The sequence below is a fragment of the Gekko japonicus genome, unplaced genomic scaffold (assembly GCF_001447785.1).
Source record: "Gekko japonicus isolate JY-2015 unplaced genomic scaffold, Gekko_japonicus_V1.1 scaffold2073, whole genome shotgun sequence".
Classification (NCBI taxonomy): domain Eukaryota; kingdom Metazoa; phylum Chordata; class Lepidosauria; order Squamata; family Gekkonidae; genus Gekko; species Gekko japonicus.
In genome coordinates, this window is record NW_015164723.1 from 278063 (window position 1) to 305350 (window position 27288).

At 43.5% G+C, this 27288-nt stretch overlaps 1 protein-coding gene across 1 annotated transcript in view; it reads right to left on the reverse strand.

Annotated features, from left to right (window-relative positions):
- SLC25A24 (solute carrier family 25 (mitochondrial carrier; phosphate carrier), member 24) overlaps nt 1-13210 on the reverse strand; it is a 38948-nt gene extending 25738 nt beyond the window's left edge. The window contains exons 1-4 of the mRNA XM_015409592.1: nt 13028-13210; nt 4994-5120; nt 3456-3543; nt 1362-1473 (exon numbers count right to left, since the gene is read on the reverse strand). Of these exons, the coding sequence (XP_015265078.1) occupies nt 1362-1473; nt 3456-3543; nt 4994-5120; nt 13028-13210 (510 nt within the window). The remainder of the gene's footprint in view (nt 1-1361; nt 1474-3455; nt 3544-4993; nt 5121-13027) is intronic.
- Nucleotides 13211-27288: the final 14078 nt, after the last annotated feature.

The following is a 27288-nucleotide window of genomic DNA, read 5'->3' on the forward strand; positions in this document are numbered from 1 at the left end:
TTTACATGATTAGTTGTTGTAGATTTTCCGGGCTGTATGGCCATGGTCTTGGCATTGCAGGACATGACGTTTCACCATTAGCTGTGACTGGCATCCTCAGAGGTATAACACAAAAAGATGGAGTACTCTCTGTGTCAATGTGAGAAGAAAAATGATAGGCAGGTAGTTTATATCTACTCAGGAAGGTGGGGATAGGTGTTTCCCAGGCTGTGACATGCTAATGGAGGAGCTTTCCTGAGGAGGTTCTTTTGCATATGGATTGACTGTTGAAATTCTAATCTTATCTGTAGTGCTGTTGTAAGACGTAGAGCATTTTGTCTTTTTCAGGACAGGAAACTATGCCCTATTTATTTTTAATCTCTCTTCTTTCCTGTTGAAATTGTGTTTATGTTTATGAATTTCAGTGGCTTCCCTGTGTAATCTGACATGGTAATTGGATGTGTTGTCCAGCATTTCAGTGTCTTGGTATAAGATACTGTGTCCTGTTTTAGTTAGGCTATGTTCAGCTGCTGCTGATTTTTCAGGTTGGCCAAGTCTGCAGTGTCTTTCATGTTCTTTTATTCTTGTCTAGACACTACACTGTGTGGTCCCAATGTATGCCTGTCCACAACTGCAGGGTATGCGGTATACTCCTGCAAAAGTGAGGGGGGTCTCTTCTGTCTTTTGTCGATCATAGCATTTGTTGCATTTTTCTGGTTGGTCTGAATATTGTTTGTAGGTTGTGTTTTTTCATAAGTTTTCCCATCTGATCAGTTATTCCTTTGAACACAATCCCAATACCACGGCCATACAGCCTGGAAAATCTACAACAACTAATGAACTCCGTCCGTGAAAGCCTTCAACAACACACATGATTGTTACAAGGATCAAAACAAAGCAATGTATTTAAGCACTCTGAATACCTAAAAGACAAGTGAACAAAATTTGAGTCCAGTGGCACCTTTAAGACCAACAATTTTTAATTCTGCACATAAACGCTTATACCCAGAATTAAACTTTGTTGGTTTCAAAGGTGCCACTGGACTCAAACTTTGTTCTATTGCTTCAGACCAACATGGTTACCCACCTGAATCTATATAAGACAACTGATATTGTTTTTGTGCACTGGTTTCTAATTTCATTTCCTAGATTCGTGGTTGTACCTCAAAAAAGGGGGGGAAACCTGTAATCAAAAGAACTGTGTTATTTCTAGGGGTTTTTTTTCCTAGAACAGATGTTTTATATGAATACACCAACATGGGTAAAAGTTCTCATTCATTTCTAGAAATCAAAAGTGACTGATCAAGGAGGACTTCATGAGCCATTGCACAGCATTGCATTCAAATACAGACAGTTTGAAATAAAGCTGCAGCCATACTCACAGTAGAATGTTTCCAGTAACGGACAATTTCCTGAATGTCTGTAGCTGGATTAAACAAGAAATGATCACGCCATTCGTTCCAGTCCACTGACATCGTCCCATCAGCATCGATGCTAAATAAAATGCCAAAATTCAAAATAAAATAATTTGCATATCACATACCATCTAGCCAGTTTCATTATTTTAAATAGTAAGTGAAAAACATTACGTAAATGCCAAAATTCAAAATAAAATAATTTACATATCACATACACCAGTTTCATTATTTTAGATAGTAAGTGAAAAGCATTACATGCAACTTGGCGCACATATTATTTTTAGCTCCTGTTAGGCAAATTTGTTCTGCCTCCTGATATTATATATTCACTTTAATGTTCAAAGTACTTAAGAATTTCATTTCTTTTTCTTTGTGCTCACAAAATCCCTGAGAGGCAAATCATCATCACTCATTTCTTTTCAGAGAAACAGAAAGAAATTTTGACTTTTTGTCCCAAAAGCCATGTCTCGCTTCAAGGAACTTGCAATCTAAAATTTGGCATTAGGGAACCAACAAAGGGAGTGGAGGAAGGGTACAGCTAGGATAAATAGAAGAATAGGTGTTAATTCCAGTGATACCTGCTTAGGTTTACAGCCAAACTACACTGGTGGATATGGGTCCAACTTGTGACTGCCAATGCCATTTTGGAGGGAAATTTAACCATCTAAAAATTGCTGTGAGGACCTGATCCTGATTGGACCCATAGTGCAGCAGCACCAGAAGATCTTATCCCTCCCCCACACCTGTTCGAGTGCCAAAACAGTTATGGCACTTTAAAAGGCATTGAGGGAGGGGAATATCTGGCCCTCACAGCAATTTTAAAATGTTTAAATTTTCCTCCAAAGTGGCATTGGCAGTCACGAGTTGGACCCATGCCCACCAAAACATGTAGCTTGGCTCTAAACGTAAGCATGTGTCACTGGAATTAACACATATTCTTCTGCTATTTATCCCATCTGTACCCTTCCTCCACTCCTCTGTTGGTTCCCTAATGCCAAATTTTAGACTGCCAGTTCCTTGAAGCAAGAACCTGTCTTTTTGCACTCTGTAAAGTTCTATGTACATTGATGGCACAATGTAAACGGATAGCTTACAAATGTAAGCCATGCCCAAAGAGAATATTCGTTAAGTGACAGCACCAAGATATGCTTGTTACCTTGTGATTAGAGAAGCTGGGGAGGCATAGAAACTCCCTTGGTTTGTTGGTGCAGATGCAACTCTTAACGATGGTTACAGGAAAGGGGTGGATCTCATGCAAGATCTCCACTGAACAATGGAATGTTCACCTGCAAAGTGGGATTTTGCCACCTCCCTCACTCCCTCCCGCTGCAGCCCAAAATACCTCCCGAAATGCTGTACCTGGGGGATGGGGGACCCAGTCAACAGTGAAGCGTGATTCAGCTAAAACCTGCCACCCTCTTCCATCAGCAGAAATGTTCTACTGGATCCAACCTGAAATGTGGATTGCAAACCACTCCAAATCATGGATTCATACCCCAGTTTGGAGCCCATCTTTCACCCTGGTTTTGGTTTTCATGCTTAAGCACAGCTAAGTCTTATACCTGCAGAAGCCACTATGGGGACATCTTTTTCTTATTTGTTTCTAACAGACATTTTGGTAACAGTAGCTAAGCATAAATCCCTGGAGCTCAACTAGTTCATGAACCCATTCCTCTTCCCTCTCCTTTACTCTCAGCAAACTTATAATGGGTGCAATTCAACATTTCTTTAATGTAGTTCACAGTGCTGGAATGTACACATGGGAGCCAAATAAGATAATGTTCTAACTGCTGGTCCGGATATCCCTAAGATTGCCAACACTTAGCAGTCAAACAGCAACACAATCCCACAGTAAGTGAAACAGTGTGAATTAAGTCACCCTGTTGGATGTAAGGTGAACTGTCTGTCCAGTGGAGTTAAGGCAGCACTGATTCTGCTTTTCTCAACATGGCGGGTTGTAGTGTTATTATAAGAGAAGATTTAGGAATGCACTTGAATTTTTTGACACAGACTGTGTTGCCACTTTCGCAGCACTGACTAGAAATAATATTTGCTGACCTTTGTAGAATCTTCTCTGCCTGACGTATTGAAATGTCTATACCCAGTATCTTGAGGGACTGAACAACCTCTGATGCATCAATTTTTCCTTTAAAAATGAGGAAAAAAGAAAACAGCCATTGAAAGGTTCTGCAGTTCCATGGCAAAACCATTTTATAAACTTTAAAAATAATGGATCTATTTACTGGTTGTTAAGAGAAGAACACTGGGATGGGAGTATTAGTAAAGAGGTCATATTACCAAAGCATAAATATCTAGATTGGAATCACAGTGCTTCCAGAAGTCAAAAATAGAGTCTCAATACAATCTACCAAAATTAATGAGGGTCCCATGTACATATTTGTTAAGTTTAAATCCAATATTAAAATTATATAACCTATTTGGAAAAAACAAAAAAACACAAATACTACATTAATATCTAACCCTTGCTCTACCAATAAATAAGGGCATCGAATGGGAAGCAACAGTAAAGAGGGACCCACTTATCAGGGATATTCTGACCAATGGCTAAGTAACAAGCCTTAACATGAGAACCACTAGCTGAGAAAAGTCTCTCAAAGAACTTCCCTGTAAGTAGCTCTGCTTCTGACGAAGGCCTACAGTAAATCAGCCAGTTAAGAAATGGTCCAGTCTGCCATGTCAAGCAAAAGGGTGAACTTCTCTCCTGAGGAGAATCAACTCATAGATACTTACTTCTATGTGTCTGCTGCTACAAGAACTCCAGCTAACAGTTCTGTTGTGGCACCATACTGGACACAGAACTACTGGCCAGAAAAAGTTTAATGTCAAGCAACATGCGGGTGCCCTTCCTACAAAAGACCCTCTCTGTGATGAGTAAACATCACATCCTGCTGCTTCACATGACCACAGGAATGCTTGCTCATATGTTATTATTCTGTTCCACATATATAAAAAGCAAAAGCAGGATTTCCTGGAGAATACCTTGCCTCTTCCTCTCCCAGAAGCGAACAGAGTAGTTTGCACACACCTAAAGTAGTACAGGTCATGTTTTCTGGCAATACACAATAATTTCTAACACAGAAAACGACACTGAGAGTTTGTGTCCTTTATTATAATTAACATTTTAGATAGGTTTAATGAGATCTTTGATAACTATGTGAGATCTCTTTTTGGCTTGTCTTGCTCAGCAGTTCGAGACCCAAGTGCTGCAAGACGGAGTGAGCTCCCTTCTCTGGCCCCAGCTCCTGCCAACCTAGCAGTTCGAAAGCAAGAAATTGCAAGTCGATAAATAGGTACCACTTCGGTGGGAAGGTAACAGCGTTCCGTGCGCCTTGGCATCTAGTCATGCCGGCCACATGACCACGGAAACGTCTCTGGACAGCGCTGGCTCTTCGGCTTGGAAACGGAGATAAGCGCCATATCCCTAGAGTCGGATTCAACAGGCTTTCAAGCAAAGAAAACCTTTACCTTTACTGTGTTGCTCTGCAGATTTTGAACAGAGAAGCAACTTACAAGAGTTGAATGAAGTTTGCTTTCTCCCCTTAACACGCCAGATGAGAGTACAAATCAGAACTTACCATCATTGTTTTTGTCTAGACTTTTAAATGCTAGTTTCATTTTCTTTTCATGGTCTTTAAGATAATTCATAAATTCTTCAATGTCCAACTTGCCATCTTGGTTAGTATCGCCAGCTGTGAAAATTTTCTGTTAAAAAAGGCATATTGAAGAAATGTTAGCAAGGGTTTCTGATAAAATCATCACCTTTCCAAGATGGATGTTTACCATCACCCGAAACATACATGTAATTTCTACAAACTTTAAATAAATAAAACTGTTCAGTTTCTTGGAAATCTTAATGGATTAAACCAAGTAACTAGTTTAATCAAACAACAGCCTTTTCTTTCTGGAGAAGGACCACAGAATCCCAATATTTTAAGGCCATAGCAATTCATACCTCAACCATTTTCACATATCTACAGGCTGGATGCCAGTTTACAAGAACAGAGGAAATGACACAAACTGTTGTCTGTCCTCAGTATCTGATACCCAGGGGTGTACTGACTTTATACATGGCTAGTGATGTCAGTATGACATAGTGGTCAGTGCACTGAAGTAGGATCTGAAAGATCCAGGTTAGAATCCTCCCACTCGGCCATGGAAGCTCAATGAATTTGATTTTTTAAAAACTACCTAAGTTAATGCTTACTATTTATTTATACCCTGCTTGTCTCCCAATGGGAATCTAAAATGGCCAATTCCTTTTTATCCTTACAACACTCAACCTGTGAGATAGGCTAGGCTGTGCCAGAGTGAGCGGTCCAAGGACATCCAACAAACTTCTGTGGCACAGTAGAGATTCAAACCTGGGCCTCCCAGACCCTAATCTGACACTATATCATGCATTATATAAAGAAGATCTTTATTTTCTCCCTGCTGAAATCTCCCCCCATCAAGTTTATGGGATAATCCCAATTTTAGTATTATGGGAAATCTCTGTCTCCCCACCATTCATACATTTAATAAAACAAAAGCCTCTACCAGGGAAATTCTAAATAGTCACACCCTTTTAAACCAATGGATTTAGAAGGGTATACATTTGCTTAGGTTTGCACTACACCAACCAAAACCCCCTCATGGATTTTTCAGTACACCTTTTAAAAAGAGGGATAAAAGGTTCCTAGCACCTCAAGCCCTCAAACTGAGTCTGAGGATTTGCGTAGATGTGCACAATATATTCAGCATGCATTCCTCCCCAGAAATCAGTCCAGTACTCCCATTTGGTAAACATTACAGAAGAAGACATAACGTTTTGTCAGCAGTACTCTTTATCCATCTGTTTCTGCCTGATTTCCAGGCTTTTTAAAAATCTACACTGCATCTTTGAAGAGTGCTATCTAAAAGCAAGATTAAAGACTGACTCCTCTCTCACATGTCAAAGGAAAGGGCACATTAAAGCATAGCTGAAGAGATTTGTCTTGATAACATGTAAACACTCTCTGCCCCCAGAGACTCTGTTACAATGCATGATGATAGCTTCCATGAAGTGTTTCAGGAGTACAGGTACCAAGGCTAGCATTACATACAAGTAAATACCAATACTGCATATGTATCACACTGAAAACTCAACAGAGATTGTGAAGTGTGGGATTTACATGTTGCAACTTCAGAAACTTTTTATCTGCTTTGCATATCATTTTGTTACGGCTATGAAAAGATTACCTCTGGATTTAGCCCAGTTGGCCATCCCTGCACAACATGAAGGAAATGAGAACTCTACATGGTTGTATTAGGTTCACAGTGTGTGTTAACGCCTGCTTTGGTTTAACTGGAGTTACAGAGAACAGATTCTCATATTTTATTTAAATCAGCAACCAATAACATCCTGCTGTAAATTTTTGCAAAGGTGCGGACTGCATCTGTTAGCAGTGTGAGCTTCCATTGTGATGTAGTGGTCACAGTACTGGACAAAGATCTGGGAGATCTAGCTTCAAATCTTCACTCTAGTATGGAAGCTTACTGGATGACCTTGGGCCAGTTTCAGCCTAAACTACCTCACAGGGTTGCTGTAAAAAAATGGAGGTGAGGAGAACTCTTGCTACTGAAACCAGGGAGCTCTTTGGGCCTGCCAGCCTCCTTACCGGTGAGGCTGCCATTCCCCCAGATCATCGGAACCCCCCACTGTCACTGAAGCCAGCTGGCTCTACTCCTGCCAACCTCCTAAATAGCAAGCCCATCTCCCCCTGCAGGTTGCTGGAGCTACCACCTCTATTGAAGCCAGGCAGCTCTCTGTGCCTGCCAGCCTCCTTGCCGGCAAGTCCACCCCCCCCCATCACTGGAGCAACTGCCACTGCACCCAGCCCACCTCCCCCAGCACTGCTGCTAGGTTCCCTGCTCCTTGGCCCCTCAGCTTCCTTCCTTCACCGTCACAGAAGGTAGGTGCATTGACTGCACATGCGATGCTCTTGTTCTGGGGGGATTTAAACCTCCCCGTGTAATTTTTTTTTACGTTTTCAGATTTTTCCGCAAACCTGGGAGGTCCCCCACATTTGCAGAAATATCTCTTTTCCCTTAGGTATCTGCAGATCTGCTCACACTTGAGAAATAGATATGCAGATGTGCGTACGTCTAAACAGGACTGAGCTGCAAGAAAGATTATATATAGTAATAAAATAAAGCATACCTGGATCTGGTCACTACTTGAATATGAGAGTGTGTTTGAGTTGCTAAATGTGCCCAGTTCTGACTTCCTTGGAGGCGAAGCAGAATACAAAACCAAACTGATCTGGACAACTGAAAATACTTTACAGTGTAATCCTAAACAGATCAATTTATGTAGAAGAGTATAACTCTGCTTAGGACTGCACTGTTAGTTACTCTGTAACTGTGACAGCAGCCATGAAATTAAAAGACGCCTGTTCCTTGGGAGGAAAGCGATGGCGAACCTAAACAGCATGATGAAAAGTAGAGACATCACCCTGCCAACAAAAGTCCTCATGGTCAAAGCAATGGTATTCCCAGTAGTCATGTATGGCTGCAAGAGTTGGACTATAAGGAAGGCCGAGTGCCGAAGAATAGATTGTTTTGAACTATGGTGCTGGAGAAGACTCTTGAGAGTCCCTTGAACTGCAAGAAGATCAAATCAGTAAATCCTAAAAGAAATCAACCCTGACTGTTCCCTGGAAGGCCAGATAATGAAACTGAAGCTCAAATACTTTGGCCACCAAATGAGAAGGGAGCACTCCCTGGAGAAGGCCCTGATGCTGGGAAAGACTGAAGGTCAAAGAAGACGGGGACGGCAAAGGATGAGATGGTTAGACAGTGTCATAGATGCAACGAACATGAAATTGAGCCAACTTCAGAGGACGGCGGAAGACAGGAAGGCCTGGCATGATCTGGTCCATGGGATCGCAAAGAGTCAGACTCGACTGTGCGACTGAACAACAACAACAAAAAAAGAGTGCATTCCCAGAGCTCTCTAGGACCTCTCAGCAGTTTGCAATACCATCAATCACAATAGCCTTCTAGATCACCTTGCTAAGAAAGGCCAAGGATGACGTGGGTATTATGTTACAGGAGATCCTCTCTGGCAAATAATGAGATCTGGTGGTGGTGAAGGATTGGTGCTCCACCCTGAGTTACTGGCAAGTTTCCATCTTATCTCTTATACTGCTCAACATCTACTTGAAACCTTTGGGGGAGATTGTCCAGGGATCTGGAGTTAAGTGTTACCAGTATGCAGATGACATCAGCCCTTTCCACCTAATTCTAGGGAAGCAGCAGAGAGTCAGAATTGGTATTTGGAGTTCTGAAACAGTCTAGACAAGGGTGAACAAATGAAAGATTAATCAAAACGTAAGTATGGTTGATTGGGAATACATCTGATCCAGGGAAAGGGTAGGTTGGGTGGGGTATCTCTGTCTTAATGTTCAGGCACAGATGGAGACCCAGCACTACTATTGTGCACTCTGGTGGTAGTGGCAGCACTGGGCAGAAGCACTCTTTAATTAATTTATTAATAATAATTAATTTAATCAGTTTAGGCTAGTTTGCTGGTTCTGCTATGTCTACAAACGAGTAGACATTTAAGCCTTAAGTAAATGGTGCCTACAATTTTAAATTTTTGGTCCATCCTCCTCTTGTTGGGAGTCATGTGTCTGTTAAGTCGGTGCCTGCCCTTTTTAAAGACACTACACTTGATCTTAGCCAAAAGGCTAAGATAATTTTTAGCTCATTTGTTTATAAGCTTTATTAACTTTCTATTGATATATTCTTTGTTAACCTTCCTGGGAGCTAAAACTAGCCAAAAAAGGTAGGTATAAATATTTTAAATACATACATATATTTAACAAAAAAGCTCCACATAGTTTACACACTGACATCTTGTATCAAATATGAAGGAGGAGGTGGTGTTCAAAAGTACAGGAAATATAAAATAAAGTAGCCCTTTCCAGTATATCTGATTTATAGAATGATCTACCACAACCTGAAGCAAGAGATTAAATGGTTGCAAGTCAGCTAAGCAGAGCTAGCAGCAATACATAAATGCTACTCCCTCCCCGAATCATACACATGATTTCTTTGTTCATAAAAATATGTGTTACTAAACATGAGTTAATAATAAGCCTGAGGCTACAGGGTTTTTTTTGTATATCTGATCATGGAAGCAAGCACTGGAACTGGTTCAAAGACCAACGTTCGCTATCCAGAAGAGCTGTTTAGGCCCCCATAATGACTTTATGTAATTACAGCCGTGACACACAAACCACGCCCTGGTTATCTCACAGGCAAAGGCATCTAGTATCTCAATTCAGTGGGCATATTGCCTCCTTCAGCTATTTTTCAGAAGAGCATTAACAAAGTAACGGGAGTAGTTAGATGCTAAGGGGGAAAGCTGACAAGGAGAAAATAAGGAGAAAATTCAGTTCATATTTTTAGTAGTCAGTTGTGAACACTGGTTTCTAATTTTCAGCTTCCAGTTCCACATACTAGAACTATATTACATTTTATCATGTTCTGGTGAGCTTTCAAATGGCTACATCCCACCAACAGGCACAGAGCTGTGGCTGCAGCCATTTCCCACATAAATACAGATACCCAAAAATGTTGCTTGGTATTACATGGCCCACAAGTTCCATTGCTATTCCTGACCTGAGAGCTAATTACTACAATATTGCACAACAGAAAACACACCTTACTCCAACACTACACATATAGGATGTGTTTCATAAAGCAATGTGGTGCAACAGGTTTGGTAATACCCGTATACAAAGTGATAGGGGTTTAAGATTTTCATTGATATCCATTTCAACAACTGTCTTTGCTAAGCAAACATGCTGCACTTGTTGTTGTTGTTCAGTCGCACAGTCGAGTCCGACTCTTCGCGACCCCATGGATCATCTCCCGCCAGGCCCTCCTGTCTTCCGCCGTCCTCTGAAGTTGGCTCAATTTCATGTTCATTGCATCTATGACACTGTCTAACCATCTCATCCTTTGCCGTCCCCGTCTTCTTTGACCTTCAATCTTTCCCAGCATCAGGGTCTTCTCCAGTGAGTGCTCCCTTCTCATTTGGTGGCCAAAGTATTTGAGCTTCAGTTTCATTATCTGGCCTTCCAGGGAACAGTCAGGGTTGATTTCTTTGAGGATTGACTGATTTGATCTCCTTGCAGTCCAAGGGACTCTCAAGAGTCTCCTCCAGCACCATAGTTCAAAAGAATCTATTCTTCGGCGCTCGGCCTTCCTTATAGTCCAACTCTCACAGCCATACATGACTACTGGGAATACCATTGCTTTGACCATGCGGACTTTTGTTGGCAGGGTGATGTCTCTACTTTTTATCATGCTGTTTAGGTTCGCCATCGCTTTCCTCCCAAGGAGCAGGCGTCTTTTAATTTCATGGCTGCAGTCACAGTCTGCGGTGATTTGATGACTAGGGAGCCATGTACCTGATGTTATCTGCAGGTCGTCTTGAAGAAACAGGCTCTGAAGAACTGCTCTTCCAAAAGCAGCATCAGTTTTAGCACAGTGCATCACCACCAGGAACTTCTCAAAGGCTGAAGTCAGTGAACCAATAGCAGACCTGCAGAGATATGTCACCAAGTATCTGGAGAAAGTGGCAGAATCAGGAGCCATAATGACCCTTTCACAGTACTAGCTTGCTTGATACGTTCGCATCAAACTTTAAAGCCAGGCATCTTTCCCGGCATTTGAAAGACATGTTTGCACTCACTGGAGAAAACCCTGATGCTGGGAAAGATTGAAGGTCAAAGAAGACGGGGACGGCAAAGGATGAGATGGTTAGACAGTGTCATTGGCCCTTATACAGGTTTCTCAAGAGACATGTGAGGTGGTCTGGTACTCCCATCTCTTTAAGGACCTGCCATAGTTTGTTGTGATCCACACAGTCAAAGGCTTTAGCATAGTCAATGAAGCAGAAGTAGATATTTTTCTGGTACTCTCTTGCTTTTTCCATAATCCAGCGAATGTTGGCAATATGATCTCTCGTTCCTCTACCTCTTCGAAACCCAGCTTGTACTTCTGGTAGTTCTCTATCCACGTACTGTTGAAGCCTAGCTTGTAGGATCTTGAGCATGACCTTGCTAGCGTGTGATATGAGTGCAATTGTGCGATAGTTTGAACATTCCTTGGCATTGCCCTTCTTTGGGATTGGAATGTATACTGACCTTTTCCAATCCTGTGGCCACTGTTGCGTTTTCCAAATTTGCTGGCAAATGGAGTGCACTACCCAAGGTCAACACTACAGCAAGCTGTCATTTATTTCATGTATTTATTTCATTTATTTCATGTATTATATTTTGACTACTTAGTGAGACCTACCGTTTGGCTTTTCTGCCTCAGGCACCAAAATGCCTTGCACTACCCAAGGTCAACACTACAGCAAGCTGTCATTTATTTCATGTATTTATTTCATTTATTTCATGTATTATATTTTGACTACTTAGTGAGACCTACCGTTTGGCTTTTCTGCCTCAGGCACCAAAATGCCTTAAGCCATCTCTCGCTCTGCGACTCCTGTAAGCTTCTACTAAAACTTGATGACACAAAATGTTCTCTTTTTACACAGAATGTTCCCTGTCTCTTGACCTAAAATTCATACAGGCCATTTCATATAACAGTTTTGAGGTGCATATTTAAGATGTTTAAAGCAAATACAGAGCACAAGTGTAACAAATGTGTTTGTAAGACTGCACATCATATAGGTACACTTGGAAGAGAACCACAAGTTGAATGCACTTGCCCACTGAGTACATCCAGGTTTGCCTTGATGTGTGATATAGCCAACAGGTCACCAGAAGATCTAGCAGTTTTTAATACAGAAATTGCTCCATTCTGATAGTTGTACTATCTGACCCTCAGGGCAGAACTACATGGTTAGTCAGATGCTGTGATTGCTGCTGAAAATAATCCCACATTTCCACTTCCTTCCCCCCCCCCTTAACATACAGTAAGAGAGAGCATTGAAATGTGGTCTGAAGGAAGATGGGACTTAAAATGTGGTCACCATCAAGTCACACATACTGTTACTTACAGCTAGCAAGGAAAGAGATAAGGGATTCCTGATCCAGGCTTTGGACACTCCAGTCCTATAACATGTAGTTCCACCATAAATACACCAAGGGTTGCAACCTTACCAAGATATTTTTGTAGCACTACTGTAAACGGTTGTGAACCAAGCTTTTAGCAAAACTGGAAGACAAACACTCCACTGAGCACCCATCTGCACAGTATAGATCCATTCAAACCCTGAATTAATTGCTTAAATTGGCACTTGGTTATGACCACAGGAAAAGGAAATGGCAAACAGCTTTACAGCAGAGCAAGCTAGGGACAGAGTGGAAACTAGGCCGTATGCTCTACACAGGACAAGTATGATTCCTCCCACCCACTCCCCTTAAATTAAGAAAGTCAAGAAGCCCAACCGTTTATACCAACTGCACACTTGGATAGCTGGATTGCTCTACTGTTTATGACCATGACTAGGCTAATCCGCCTCACATTGTTCTCTGTAAGCTCTCCTGAAGTCTGCGCTGCACCACTGAAGTTGGCCTCCTGACATTTCCCCTCCCCTCGGAGTCCCCAAGCCTCGCACCCACCTTCTCCGCGTCATCACCCAAGGGGATGCCCAGCGCCTTGAGGCCCGCCTGCAGCTCGGCAATATCCACTCGGCCGTCTTCATTGAGGTCTAGCTTCTTGAAGAGGCTTTCGTACCTCGAGCTACTGTCTGGCGCTTCGCAAGCGGCCTCCGGGAGGACAAAGCCCCTCAAGAAATGCAGCATGGAGGGGGGGGGGGGGGTGGCGCAGAAGGAAGGGGAATAAAGCAGTAGCCAGAAGCACAAGAGGAGAACAAGACAACGAGGATTAACGGGGAAACTGCCAGAGAGCACACTTTGGGCTCTTTTCCTCTACGCGCGGCTTCCGGGAGGAGCGAGGCGACGTTAGCCCGGGATCGCCCGCAAGAGCCAACGCCCTGGGAGGGCGCAGGAAGGGGAAAAGCAGGTTTCTGCTTCTCATTGGGTTCCCCGGGCTTGCCTGGTCACGGCCTGGGAGGGACTTGCTCCTTCATTCTTCTTCCCCCCCGCCCTGAGTCAACCAACGGGCGTGCAAGCGTGACAAAGGGAGCGGACTTCGCCGCCACGGCAAAAAGGGCTGCTTGAAGTGGGACCCGCTTCTAAACTTGCTGCGCTTTCTCCGGAACTCACTTGCGAAGCAGTTAATAAGCCAAATATATTTTGCCTTTCAGGGCGACCACCATTCTTGTCCTATCATGTGGGTCGTAAAATCCACATGGTGTATTGAAAGAGGGGACGTAAAAGAGACAGGAAGCGACTCAAGCCTTGTTGCTAGCAGACCCCCAGGGCAAACAATAGGAAAGCTACTCCGAGAGACTTAGGGTTGTCGACTGAATGCTGGGAAATTCCTGGAGATTTGAGGGTGGAGTTTGACGAGGGGAAGGAGATCAGGGATGTGATGTCACAGACTTTACCCTCCGAAGCTGTCATAGTCTTCAGGGGAATTGATCTCTGTAGCCTGAAGGACAGCTGTAATCCCAGGGGGTCTCCAGGCCCTAACTTCGGGTCTGCAACCACAGAAAGTCCATTTTTCAAGATACGCCTCCTAAGGAGATGGGATCCCAAACTGGAAGGGATGTTTGTTTGATTGATGTGTCGTTGAGTTGCAGCCAGTTGATGGCGACCCCATTTGTGGACCATTCATGGCAAGATATGAGCAGAGGTGGTTTGCTATCGCCTGCCTCTGCAAAGCAACCCTGGACTTACTTTGTGGTCTCCCATCCAAGTAGTAACCATGTCCACCTCTGACAAGCTTGGGCTAACCTGGGCTTTGGGAGTTGTATCACGTCAATATCCTGTCTTTTTGCCACTGGGAAACTCAAGGAGGTTTGCATGAAGTTCTCAAGAAATCAAACAGACCTGCTGAGTTTCAGTAAGGTTACGAGGCTGAGGTTGGTTCACAGTTCCTACTTCCTTATTTGCAAACCCAACCCCAAACGTTAATGACACTTTTAATAGTTCTGGATACCCCAAATCATACATTGCCAACCGGGATGTAGGGAGGCTGTGCCCTGCAATGAAACCTGTGCTGTTTCTCAGTCCACAGCCTGGTTTGAGGGCTCATTGTTTCAAAATAGGTGCCTACAGGAGAAATGAAGACTAAGAAATGAGGGAGCAGCTGCACCCCAAAATAAGCTTTGGGACACCCTTTGTAATACACTGGGCACTGGGGGGGGGGGACAAAGGGCTTATCAGGGCCGGGACGCCCAGAGTCAGGGGATATATGAATTGAGACTTCCAAAGCTTTTTTTCTGGGTGCAAAACTTTAAAAGTATCATCAGTATTTGTAGCTGGATTCACAAATAAGGAACTAGGAACCATCTTCAGCCTTGAAGCAACGCTGCTATAGCATGGCCTTCTAACAACAGCCAATGCAGCAGTGATATCAATGCAGTATCTCAGCAGCCTGATTTAGACAGTTTTGTGGTGTTTACGGTACTACTTCTGACTTTTATATTTGATTATCTTGAAGTGCAATAATTTACTTTCCTGGTGCTTTGCGAAATGCTCTTATTAAAACAGCACTACAGCAGAAGAGGAATAAAGTGCAAGCTGCCAAGTACCTTCATTATGAGTCATCCTGCTTGCCCACCTGCATGCAAGTTTGCTTTGCAAGGCTTTTCTTGCTGTATATAAAATGAACTAATTGATGTAGACCCTAATTTCAAAACAAGAACACAGGAGCCCCTGTGGGTCAACTACTATGTAACCAAAGTCCTTAACTATAATTTAATCCAAAGAGATTTAACAGTGCCCATGCCACAGTTGCCCTGACCTGGATAGCCCAATCTCATAGGATCCTGGAAGCTAAGCAAGGTTGGCCCTGGTTAGTACTTGGATGGGAGATGACCGAGGAAATCCAGGGTTGCTACACAGAGGTGGGCTACAGCAAAACACCTCTGTTTACCTCTTACCTTGAAAACCCTACAGGGGTCACCATACGTTGGCTGTGACTTGACATCCAAAAAAAAAAGCCACAGTCCAACACAAAGTTGAGCACATTGAAATCAGTGGGTTTACAGCCGGGAATATGTCTGAGTAATGGGCATAAGCATAAACTCTAAGTGCACTTTAGTCTGTGTTTGATTTTGACCCTTAGGTAGAATTAACTATCTGCCTAGTACAGTTTTAATTGACCCTTCCACTGAGTAGCTTGGGAGAGTATGCATGGCTGTCCTGTTCCCATTTTATGTTCACAACAAGCCTGTGATATAGACTAGGCTGAGAGAAAGTAACTGGCCCAAGGTCACTCAGTGAGCTTCCATGGCAGAATGGGAATTTGACCCTGGGTCTTCCAGATCTGACTCTGCCATTCTAACCACTACACCACACTGGCTGTCACACTTTTGGAACCTATGTTGGTGGATAAAAACTTGTCCTCCAATCAGAAGACTTAAATTCTTACTGGCGGGGGTTAACCAAAGAACTTCAGTATCTGTGGCTAAGTTTCTGTTTTCTGTAATGAAAATACGGGCTGAGTCAACCTCCTGTGTATTAATCTCCTCAGATTCTAACCCTTATACTTACCTTAAGATGAACAACCTATGTTGAGATTTTACATAGGTAATTAATTTTATAAAAGTTGATGTTTCTCCTTCTGAATGGCCTATGGGCTGTAATAACAACTAAACTGAAATGTCACATACTCACACGTATTATATGGTCATTTCCCCTAAGATGACAATTTTAGGCAAAACAATAAGAGTTCCTAACAGTTTTGAAACTTATAGAACCATAGAGTTGGAAGAGCCCATACAGGCCATCTAGTCCAACATCCTGCTCAATGCAGGATCAGCCTACAGTATCCCTGACAAGTGTTTGTCCAGCTGCTGCTTAGCTTCCAAGGTCTGATGAGATCAGACTAGCCTGAGACATCCAGGTCAGGGCAATATATAGTTTAGCTGCAAAAAGGCCACTGGGGGTAGGAAGGGATGTTTATTTCCCCCCCATGCTGTTTTCCTGATCATAGATGACGGAAGGGTATTTGAAGAATCAGCAGAGAGAGAAATGCACAGTGTGGGCGGCTTTTCCCTTTCAAGGCTTAAAGCAGCTGGGAAGGTGAATATTTGATCAAGAAAATGGCAGGGGGGGAAGAGTTAACTACCCCTTCCCCAGTATCCTAATTACAAGCCATACTCTCTCTGCACTGTGGCTCCTTTTTGCATCTAAATTAGATGTTGGGAAGGCTGATCACACATCCCAAGCATCTTACATACACTGAACATGCTTTAAGTGTACATCTAAAACATGAAGAATGAATGTGATGTATACTTGCACACACTTGCAGCATACGGGGCTATATATGCTGTAGTGGTTACAGTATTGGACTAGGATCTGGAAGACCCTGGTTCAAACCTGCACTCTGCCATGGAAGCTTGCTGGGTGACCTTTGGCCTTTCAGCCTTTCAGGGTTGTTGTGAGGGTAAAATGGAGCACAGGAGAATGATGTAAGCTGCTTTAGGTCCCCATGGGGAGAAAGGCAGGGTTTAAATGAAATAATATATGGTGTCTACCTACAGTTTCCAAATTGCTGTGCAAGCTGCATCCTAATATGTGGAATTAATCCACAGAAGTAGTCTTCTGTAGTGCAGGTATTCAACTTGCCATGAGTACACATACAATTTTCAGACCCTATTTCCAAAACAAATACTGCGCAACAAATATAACAAGTTTGTTTTGTTTCACCAGTTTTATATCTTGGCTTTTGATACTGTAAAATTGGTGTATAATTGAAAAGGTTATACAAAGCTATGCTAAGCTTCAAAGACATTCTTCTGATGTTCTTACAGGAAACTACACCCGTTCTGTGGGAGATTTTGTGATATTCCATATTCAGATCATCTTTGTCCTTGTGGCCTGGGTAAAATTTATACTTTATCTCATAAAATTTTATACTGTTTTTAGGAATTGATGGATTTTATCTCTTTTATCACGTTTATTGTTTAGTAATTCTCAAAGGAATGTTATTCCTTGATACTAGATAGTGATCCAAATATAACCTTATTGGTTGCTAAATTCCTGTCTATCATATTTTCCTTTAGAAACTACCTGAGTACTCTTTTAGTCATTGTTCAAGATCTATTGATCAGAGGAGCTCTGAAGAGGAAAGGAAAGCATTCAGATTTTAAACATACACATAAAAATACACAAACATAAACATACACATAATTAAACAAACTCACAGCCCCTCTCCCCCCACCAAATGCGCACTAGAAGAAGAGTGCTGTTACATGCTTTCCTAAGGCCCCGGTCACACGGGGAAAATTGACACGGCCAAAGTGCGGCTTTTTAGAGCCGCACCAAAAGAGACACACGGCGGCGGGATCAGACAGATCCCCTGAGCCGCTGTGCAGTTGCTCCCCGGCACGATCAGATGCCGGGGGGGGAGCCACGGAAGGGAGAGCGAGGCAGCCGGCTGCTCGTGTGTGCGCATGCGCAGTTTGGCCGGGAGCCTCGAATGCTCCTGAAGACAGGCACGACGGCGATCCCACGGCCGCGCTTGCTGCGACGTTTCAGGTTGGTGCTAGCATTTCCTGGGGGGTTTTTAATGCGTGTTTTCGGCCTGAAGGGACGGATCGGGGACGGGTGCGCGCTGCTTCCCAGATGTTGTGGTGTAATAGCGCCTGTTTGCTGCGCCCCCGATCTGTCCCTCTTGCGGGCCAAAACCTCCCATGTGACCGGGGCCATCATGTAACAAGTGAAGGCACCCTGATCATTCCCTCTGGAAGACCATTCCCAAGGCCTGGGCCATAGAAAAAGACAGTAATCTCCCTGTAGCTTTATGGAGAGTCCAAGGGATGGTACCTTAAGGAAGAGGCTGTCTGAACAACATAACTGTTGCAGGGGAGTATCCAAATGATGTTAATCTGAGTTTCTTATGCATTTTCCTTGTCTTAAGCGCTCTCCCCAAATTAAACTGAATATATACGGATACCTCACCAATTCAGACTCAATACTACCTTTGACATTGTTTTTTTCTATCTGTGCTTCCTCCTGTATCCAAGAAAGCCAGTAATTTGCAGAAGTTAGAATGCTGGACTAGGATCTGGGAGATTCAAATTAAAAATCCACACTCTTCCATGGATGCTTGCTGGAGACTTCAGGTCCGTTACTGTCTCACACACTTACATAGCTCACAGGAGTGTTGTGATAAAATGCAACAAGGGATAACCATGTTGTGAGTCATTTTAGGTCCCCACTGGAGAGAACAGCAGGGATCTGAATAAATAAGGACTGAGAAGGTTTTGGCTTTTGGTCACACACTGGATGACCTAGGGTCTGTTGCTTACTTTCTCAGACTGACAGATGTAAAGTATGAGTCCAGTGGCACCTTTCATACCAACAAAGTTTAATTCTGGGTATAAGCTTTGGTGTGCAGCTGTGCTGGATCAGACCAATAGTCCATTTAGTCCTGCATCCTGTCTCACACAGTGGCCAACCAGTTCCTCTGGATGGCCAACAACAGGGCATAGAGACCGAGGCCTTCCCTTGATGTTGCCTCCTGGTTCTGGGATTCAAAGGCTTAGTGTATCTGAATGTGGCAGTTCCCCTCTGCCACCATAGATAGTAGCCATTGATCCTCCATGAATCTATCTAATCCCCTTTTAAAGCTGTTTATCCCTGTGGCCATCACTACATCCTGTAGCAGCGAATCCCACGTGCAAGCTCCAGGTTGGGGAATACCTGGAGGTTTGGGGGGTAGAGCCTGAGGAGGTTGGGGTTTGGGAGGGGAGGGACTTTGATGGAGTATAATGCCATAAAGCCCACCTTCCAAAGTGGCCGTTTTCTCCAGGTGAACTGATCTCAGTTGCAATCCCGGGAGATCTTCAGCTACCACCTGGAGATTAGCAACCCTATCTAGAGAGGATCGTTTTGCATTGTTAATTGAAATCTTTCTATAAAGATGACTGCTGAATCACAGCCCTGTGAACTATGTGAAATGACCCTGAATTTCAACATCCAAAGATCAGCTGTCATTTTCTTTCGCACTGCACTGCCAATGCTGTAGCCATTAACACTGCTTAAGAGCTATAAGTGTACCATAGATGCTGAGCCCTGAGTCATCCGTCATTCCATGCCAGCTAATCATTTCTACATCAGCAATAAATTGCACCTCACACTTAAGATGAATTGGTAGGCACTGCCAGTTGTTAAGATGTGTTAAAGCAAACACTACAGTTTTAAAATCAACACCCCATGACTGCTATTAATGAAAAAAGAAAGATCTTTGTACATTGCTATAATGCTTTGCAAAGGCCTTTGTAAGAATCTGTAACACTGGAGTTCATTGGCCCCAAACACGACAGACCTCTGGAAAACAATTCTATTTATATGATTTTTCAAAACATTATCTAGAAATAGGGTTGGCACCTGCGGATTGGAAAATACCTGGAGATTTTGGGGGTGGAGCCTGGGAAGGGTGGGGTTTGTGGAAGGGAAGGGAAGGGAAGGGAGGCTCAGCAGGTTATAATGCAACAAGTGGAGACCCGCAACAAAATGTTGCGTACTGTTGGGTCTCCACTTTTTCTCTTCCCCCCTCCCCTCCCCTCCGTAGGCCTCCCTCAAGCGGGAGATCTCCAGGGGCCACCTGGAGCATGGCAGCCCTATCTAGAAGTGGGAATATTACGTCAAAATAAGGAGGTTTTACAAAGTAATGTTACCCAAAAAATGGAGGAGAAAGGAGGCAATAAAGTAGGAAGGACTAAAGTAGGAAGGAAAAACACAGATTTCAAAGCAAAAAAAAGGTGGACTAAGGAGCAAGTACAGCACACATGATTTTAATATATTGCTTTATTAATATTTTTTTAAAAATTATTTACAAAATTTATATCCCACCTTTCTGGCCTCATTGGGCCCACCAAGGCACCTGACAGATTAAAACATACATAATAAAAACTCGCCCTTAAAACCATTAAAGCCAAACAACACATTATTAATACATTATTATTATACCCTCCAGTGGTCTCATCTCCAAGGAGGTGAATGTGCAGCAGCTTAACTCAACAACCCACCAGCCACACATCGTAGAACAGCCTTCTCTTTGTGCCACTAGCACTGTCCCACCTCCTCACAGCAGACAAATCTAGGACTGCAGTATGCAAGCGATGGCGATGCTCTTGTGCCTTTATTGTATACATAGAAAAGGAAATTGGATAATTATTGTCATGCTGAACCTGCTGAAATTTCCTCTTCTACACATTTGTAAAAGATGAAGTTCAGCCTTGCATCTGTTCACTCTGGAATACCTGAGTCCCCTTAATGCTGACCTATCACCAAATTTTAGGGCTGCCAACCCTCTGAAGAAAAACACGTCCTACCTCTTTAATAGAAGCTTAATAGGATGTTATTTACCAGGTGATATTATTTATCTCCATGCCATGAAAAGCTTAAGTTGCCAATTTCCACACATTAAACCTCTATGAAAGGGACAGGACACTTTTCTCTAGTCCTGCTGGCACCCCTAACTAAGAGTCTGCTTTAACTTGTCCTGATCTTGGCTGCCTGCTAGAGACCTTCTGTCCTTTCTTCCAGTTTGGCCAGGTAGTGAATGAGAGACTGATTTATGGAACTCTTGTTTATCATAAGGCAGAAAATCTGATGTGCACAAATAACCAGGTAAAGCTTTTACAGCGTGGAGATGAACATTAATGCCCATTAATGCTACAAATCATGATCTTGTTAGAGGCACAGCTACAGTGGCTGGTTTAAAAAGATGTCAATCCTGGGTCCCGGTCACACCAGCCGGAAAATGCGGGGGGGGGAGCGTGGCTGTTTGTCCTGGAGGAAAATAACACGCGGCCGCCCGATCACACGTCCCATCGAGGTCCCGTGGTTGGGGGGTGAGGTGCCGATCATACAGCTATCCTGCAGCATGGCAAAGAAGCGGCACGGTGCAATCACACCAGCAATCACTTGGCGCCGCTTCCATGGCAAACGGTTTTGTTTTTTACCGAAGTTTGTGCGCATGCGCCGTTGGGCGCTTTTGCGCATCCTGCGGAGACTTGGGGGGAAAAACCCTTGTTTGCAACGGAACATCGGTGGGTGCCGGATGCCATGAAATTCCACCGGAAACGCGATCAGACACCCGCCCTTGCCCTGCGGTTTCCGGAAACCAGTACCTCATAAGTACTAGTTTTTAACTCCGCATCTTCAGCGGAAAGCCACGGGTTAGCCACGGGAGCACTACGCTTCCCAGATGTTGCGGTGTGATCGCGTCCAGAAAATCCGCCTATCATCCGTATCTTTAGCGTGGCAACTGCTCCATGTGAACGGGGCCCTGCTGGAGCAAAGGGAATGAGAGGTTACACAGCATCGCTACAATCCGGGCTGCATGTTTGCATTTTGTTTAGTTCAAGGGATACATTTGGTGGGCAACAAAGCGTTTTGTCTGTTAATGAAATACATTAAGCAGGGGTGTACATATTTTAGGAAGAGTACTATAAATATAACTGTGTGGGGGTGGTACTGAGGATGATGATAAATGTGTGATTCCCATGTTAAAGGGATACCATTACTAATTTTATAATATGTTTATAGTAGAAACAGTAGATCAAGGTGTTTCGTCTCTAATACCAGTTCATTACACTTTATACAAGCTCACTTCATAAAATCACTAGCAGTCAATGTATAGCTCCACTTATCCTGTTTCTGAACAACAGTTAAATGAAGACAATGAGCTGATGCTGGAGGCACAGGAGCAGGGCAAGTTGGGTTGTTTGTTTTCCCTAGTCAGATGGCAATCCTATGTGGAAGGCTTCATTGCACACTATAGGCGCAGACACATGAGCACTGTCTCTCTCCAGTGCCTCCTGCAGTGCTTGTGTGCTTGACAGCTTTCTATAGTCTTCCAGAGTTTTACCCACTTACCCCACAATATATTTATAGCTCCTTTTTAAAGAAAGTACAGCCCTGTTGAATATATTTTATTAGCAGCTTTGAAAGGAAAAGGCAACTCAGCCACATTTTACAATGTACCAGGTGCATTGCTTCAAAATGTTATTCACATATTCTGTTCTTGGGGCCAAATTCCTATCTATAAATCAAATTTATCCTTCTGATTCCAGAAAAATTAAATGAGCACTCTGTTGGGTTCTGTTGTTTTTAGTGTATTATTTTTTAATTTAATTACTTCTGTTAATTTAAAGTCAACATCCCTTTTGTTGAGGGGCTAGGAAAGAGGAAATTGTAACTGTGGGCTAGTCACTATCAGGCTAACCATGCTCACAGGACTATTGTGAGAAGAAAATGGGGGGCCACGTAGACAGCCCCAAGCTCCTTGTAGAAAGAGGGGGATATTGAAGAGGGGAATGGAATGTGTGAAGGGAAATATGTGCACACAGAGCAAATGAATCATTAATCTATGCTAATACAAAGCCAAATACATCGTTTTCATGTGGTGTTTGAGCTAGGTCTGGATATTGTGAGATGGAGCTCAGAGTGAATCTTTGGCAGGCGACCCTTGATGGCTCTTGTCTTGAGGGCCTTTTAAGTTATGCAGTTTGAACTTATTTGAAATGATTCTGCAAACACTGTAGAGGGAGACATAACTTTAGGCTATAAACTAAGCATGAACTCCCAAGTTTGTTTGTTTTTCCTTAAGTCACAGAGATACTTCTATTTTATGCATACTAAAAAAGTAAAATTTTAGGTTATTCTAAGCCTATGGACTGTTTAGAAGCTCAGTTGTTTTCAAATGTATTCTGAAGGCTTGTATCGAAGCTGAGGAAGAGCCTTGAATTTGTTTGCTTTTTTTTTTTTTGAGAACTGGTTTTAAAACTTTACCTTTTATCTACTATTATCTCTCCATTTCAAGCTGTGTGACAGCTAGGCCTAGGTCCACTACATCTGCGGCCCAGATCCTCAGTTCTTTACTTGCACCATCCCATTGCATGATTTTCTGTCTCAGGGTGTGGTCACACAGCAAACTTACTGCGATTTGTTCCCACTGTAGATTTGATTGGGGATATTTTTTAGCAGGTTCGGATGATCACACATCCCTTGCCCAACCACGTGCATCATGCGACAAGGCTCCAGGCACCGTCTAGACAGCCGCGCCGTGCAATTTAAAAAAAATTGTTTGCACATGCGCACATGCACATATCACGGCTCCCACTTGGATGCAGCTTTTTTTCCCCAAACAGCGAACAAAATGAACTACCGGCATGCAACCAAGCACTGGTCTATGTGCGCTTGAGCATTCATGCATTTAATATACTCAGTGCAGGATTGGTCATGCGCACAATGGTGAAAGCCGGGGGGGGGGAACTACTGCAAGAAGGACGTACAGATGACCTAATCGTATTCATAGTGAGAGATGGTTGTCCAGATAGGAGAAATTGTGGATTCACACCGCAAGTGGTAGGAAAGTACTCGATTTTCCTGGTGTCGGAAAATGCGCTAGAAAACCGGGGGGATTGTGGGGGTGAGTCCACTTCGATACGGGAGACAGAATCGGCTATCTGATCGGCCCTTTAAATGCAATAGGGAACAGTTGTGAAACCTGACCAAACTGACCATGTGACCACGACCCCAGTCTGATCTAGTCTCAGTGATCCATACCTTAGTTACATCTAGACTGGACTACTGCAATGTGTTCTACTTGGGGCTACCCTTGAAGAGAGTTTGGAAGCTGCAGCTAGTGTAGAATGCTGCGACTAGACTGCTGGTCAAGACCAAGAGCATATGAACCCAATACTCCAGCAATTACACTGGTTAGCGATCTGCTCCCAAGCCCAATTTAAGGTGTTTTTGTCCTTTAAAGTCCTACATGGCTTGGGACTGGGGCATCTGAAGGACCACCTTCTCCTATACATTCCTGCCTGGGAATTAAGATAACAGGAAGAGGCCATCCTGACTGTTCACCAATCAAAGAAGCTCATCTGGTGGTCACAGGAGAGAGGGCCTTTTTGGTGGCAGCCCCACAATTATGGAACAGTCACCTGAGGGCGGTGCACCTGGTCCCCTCACTGTTGATCTTCAGGAGGCAGTTGAAGAGAGATTCATTTAGGACTGCATTTGACTGATTTAGGGTTTTTTTTTACCAGCAGTCCTAATTCAAGTTTTTTAAACGGTGACCTTTTTATGTGTATTTATAATTGTTTTTTTATAATCATTTTTTATATTGTAAGCCACTTTGAGTTGTTCAATAGAGAAATAAATACTATTCCTTTTACAGAACATCCTTTCTTACATGGTGTATCTGTATAATACAGCACACCCTATGTACGACTTTGCTGAGAAAAGTATTATATCCTCCCTGCACCCAGGCTCACATGGCCCTAGACTTTTCCTTGCCTTTCCAATTTGGAATGCCTACCTGAACAAATGTCTGCCATGTTGGTCATGATTCTCTCTGAAAAAGAGTGTAATCCATTTTCACAGACAGCAAGCGGTAACATTGTTCCTTGCTTGATGGATCCCTCTCAGACAGCAGATTGGGGTTGACATGATGCTAGATGACCCACCATTAAAAAAATCCTAACATTAAAATCTAGCATGTCAAGGAGAAGGCTAGGCTAGATGGCTATGTGGTGCAATGTATAGAGCACTGGACTTTTAGAGTTTGAAGGGATTCAAAGGTTCAGGGTTTGAGTCCTGGCAAAGTTGCAGGTAGATTTTTGGAGAGTCAGTGTGGTGTAATGGTTAAGAACATACCTAGAAGATCCAGGTTTGAATCCCATAAAACCTTGTGACACCCCCAAACCTTTTAGTCATAGGGGAACATAACTTCATTTTCTTTTCAACATATCTGCAGCTGCAAAAGAAGATGAAGCAAGGGCTTCACCCCCCTGCTAGTTTGCCCATCCTATCCTCCCACCTACTGTAGCAAATAAGATTCCTGTGTTGACCTAGATGGGAAAGGAAGGATAGGGAATAGCAGAAAAGGCCATGGCTGCATCCCCATCAGATGCCATCTCTGTAATCTGGCAAGACTGCTCATAGTAGATGTGGTGTAACAGTCCTGCTCAGGCCTGCAGGCCCTGTTCCACCTTGCCCTCCAAGGTTTTCCCAACATCTGGAGAGGCTTCTCTCTCTCTCTCCCTCCCTCCCTCTCTTTCAACCACGGCCACCACCTGACCTTTGTAAGGAATTGCGTGCTGGGAGGGTCAGGACTCCCAGCTTCCCTTCCAGGTTCTGAGGCCTTGCCTCTGTGTCTCCCACCGCCCAGCACATGGTCACCATAGGGACAGTTTACTGCCTTGTGCGCCCCGAAGGAATAGCCACTTGCCAACTGCCTGCCTTCTCCCTGGAACCCCTTTTAAAATAGCATGTTCAAGACGGTGGAGGTCTGTGTGGTACAAAGAACCACTACCAGCAGAAGTGTTCACAAGTATATTTTTCGCACAGCACCAAACTGAGCAAGAGATTAAAAAGAACTGGGTAAAACACAATTTCTCTGTCCTTCTCTCTATACGTGCCCTATCAGATGTTAAAATAAAGGACGGGTTCCATAGCTTAGAATGTTATATATCTCAACAGAGTTTTCATTACCTTGCAGCTCCGTTCAGCTATCCAGGCCAGCACATGGCAATAGCCGCCGCCGCCTCCTCCTCCAGACCTCAGTTAAGAGTTCTGTCTGTTCTGATGGACTCAGCACAAAAAGAGACCTTCCTCCCTGCTTCCCTGAGTTTTATCACCTCTCTTTCCCCCACCCACTGACCAGGTCAGGCCCGGTCAAAGAGGCTTTTCCTGGAATCACCAGGAGTTCCTTCCTGAAGTCTCTCTAGCCTCCAGTTCCTTAAGCATTTCTTACGAGGTAGCTGAGGTGAGTCTGGAAAGTCATTGAACTGACTTCTCCCTCCCAGTCTGTTCTCTGCCCAGAGAGAAAAACCTTTAAAACCTCCTGGTAAAGATTTTACTCATGTCAGACCAGTACCCCAAAAATTCATTTCTTCACAGTAGATAATTATTGTGGAACTAGCAAAAGGCCCATAATTATTACGGTTTTGTGTATGTGTGTGCAGAAGGAGGGTGTGTGCATTTTCAAGGTCCCCAAGGGCAGAATGCAGCCCCCAGCAGATGTTTTGGCACTGAAGGCCGAGCTACCTACTGCTGGGGTGGAGCACAGCTTCTACCTTCATTTTAGCAATACCATAAAGTGCAGTGCAATTTTTCTTTTTGTAGCAATGTATGGGGAAAGTAAAAAAGAGAGTCATTTGAGAACACATGGGGGTCCCAGTGACATATTAACATCAACCTATCACTGACTGTTCTGGGTTCTGCTTCTTAGTCATGCTGTAACGTAACAGAATGTTGGGAACAGGCTGATTGAGCTTTTGTATGCACTCTGAAATACATAACTGTCTTCAAAATAACTGTGTACCTCTGGAATTATGATGCTTTAACACTTGATTAGCACCCAGTTTATTACACAAACACTGATTCACAGATACAAAATGAAGTGCTATAATGCTACTGTCTGCTCCATGCAAGTAGAAAACTAGCACTGTAGTGGGAAAGGTTCTACCCAGTGCTTGCTCTGCTGACTTTCTATTTATGAGGAGTTTTCAAACACAGGGTGTGGTCAGACGGCGTGCTGAGAGCAGGTTATTTGATCTGGATAATCGCGATCACACTAACCTCGTTTATCCCGCCTCACCACACAGTCACGTCGCTCCTCGGCATCTACACTACTGATGTGTGGGAGCATGTGTCAGCGGGGTTTTTTTCTTTTCCTCAGTTTGCGCATGTGCATAGGCACCCCTCCATAGAAGGGGGGAACTATCATGGCACATGCGCAGAACCACCAGGATGAATCAATCCAACCCCTCCAACAAAAGACTTCC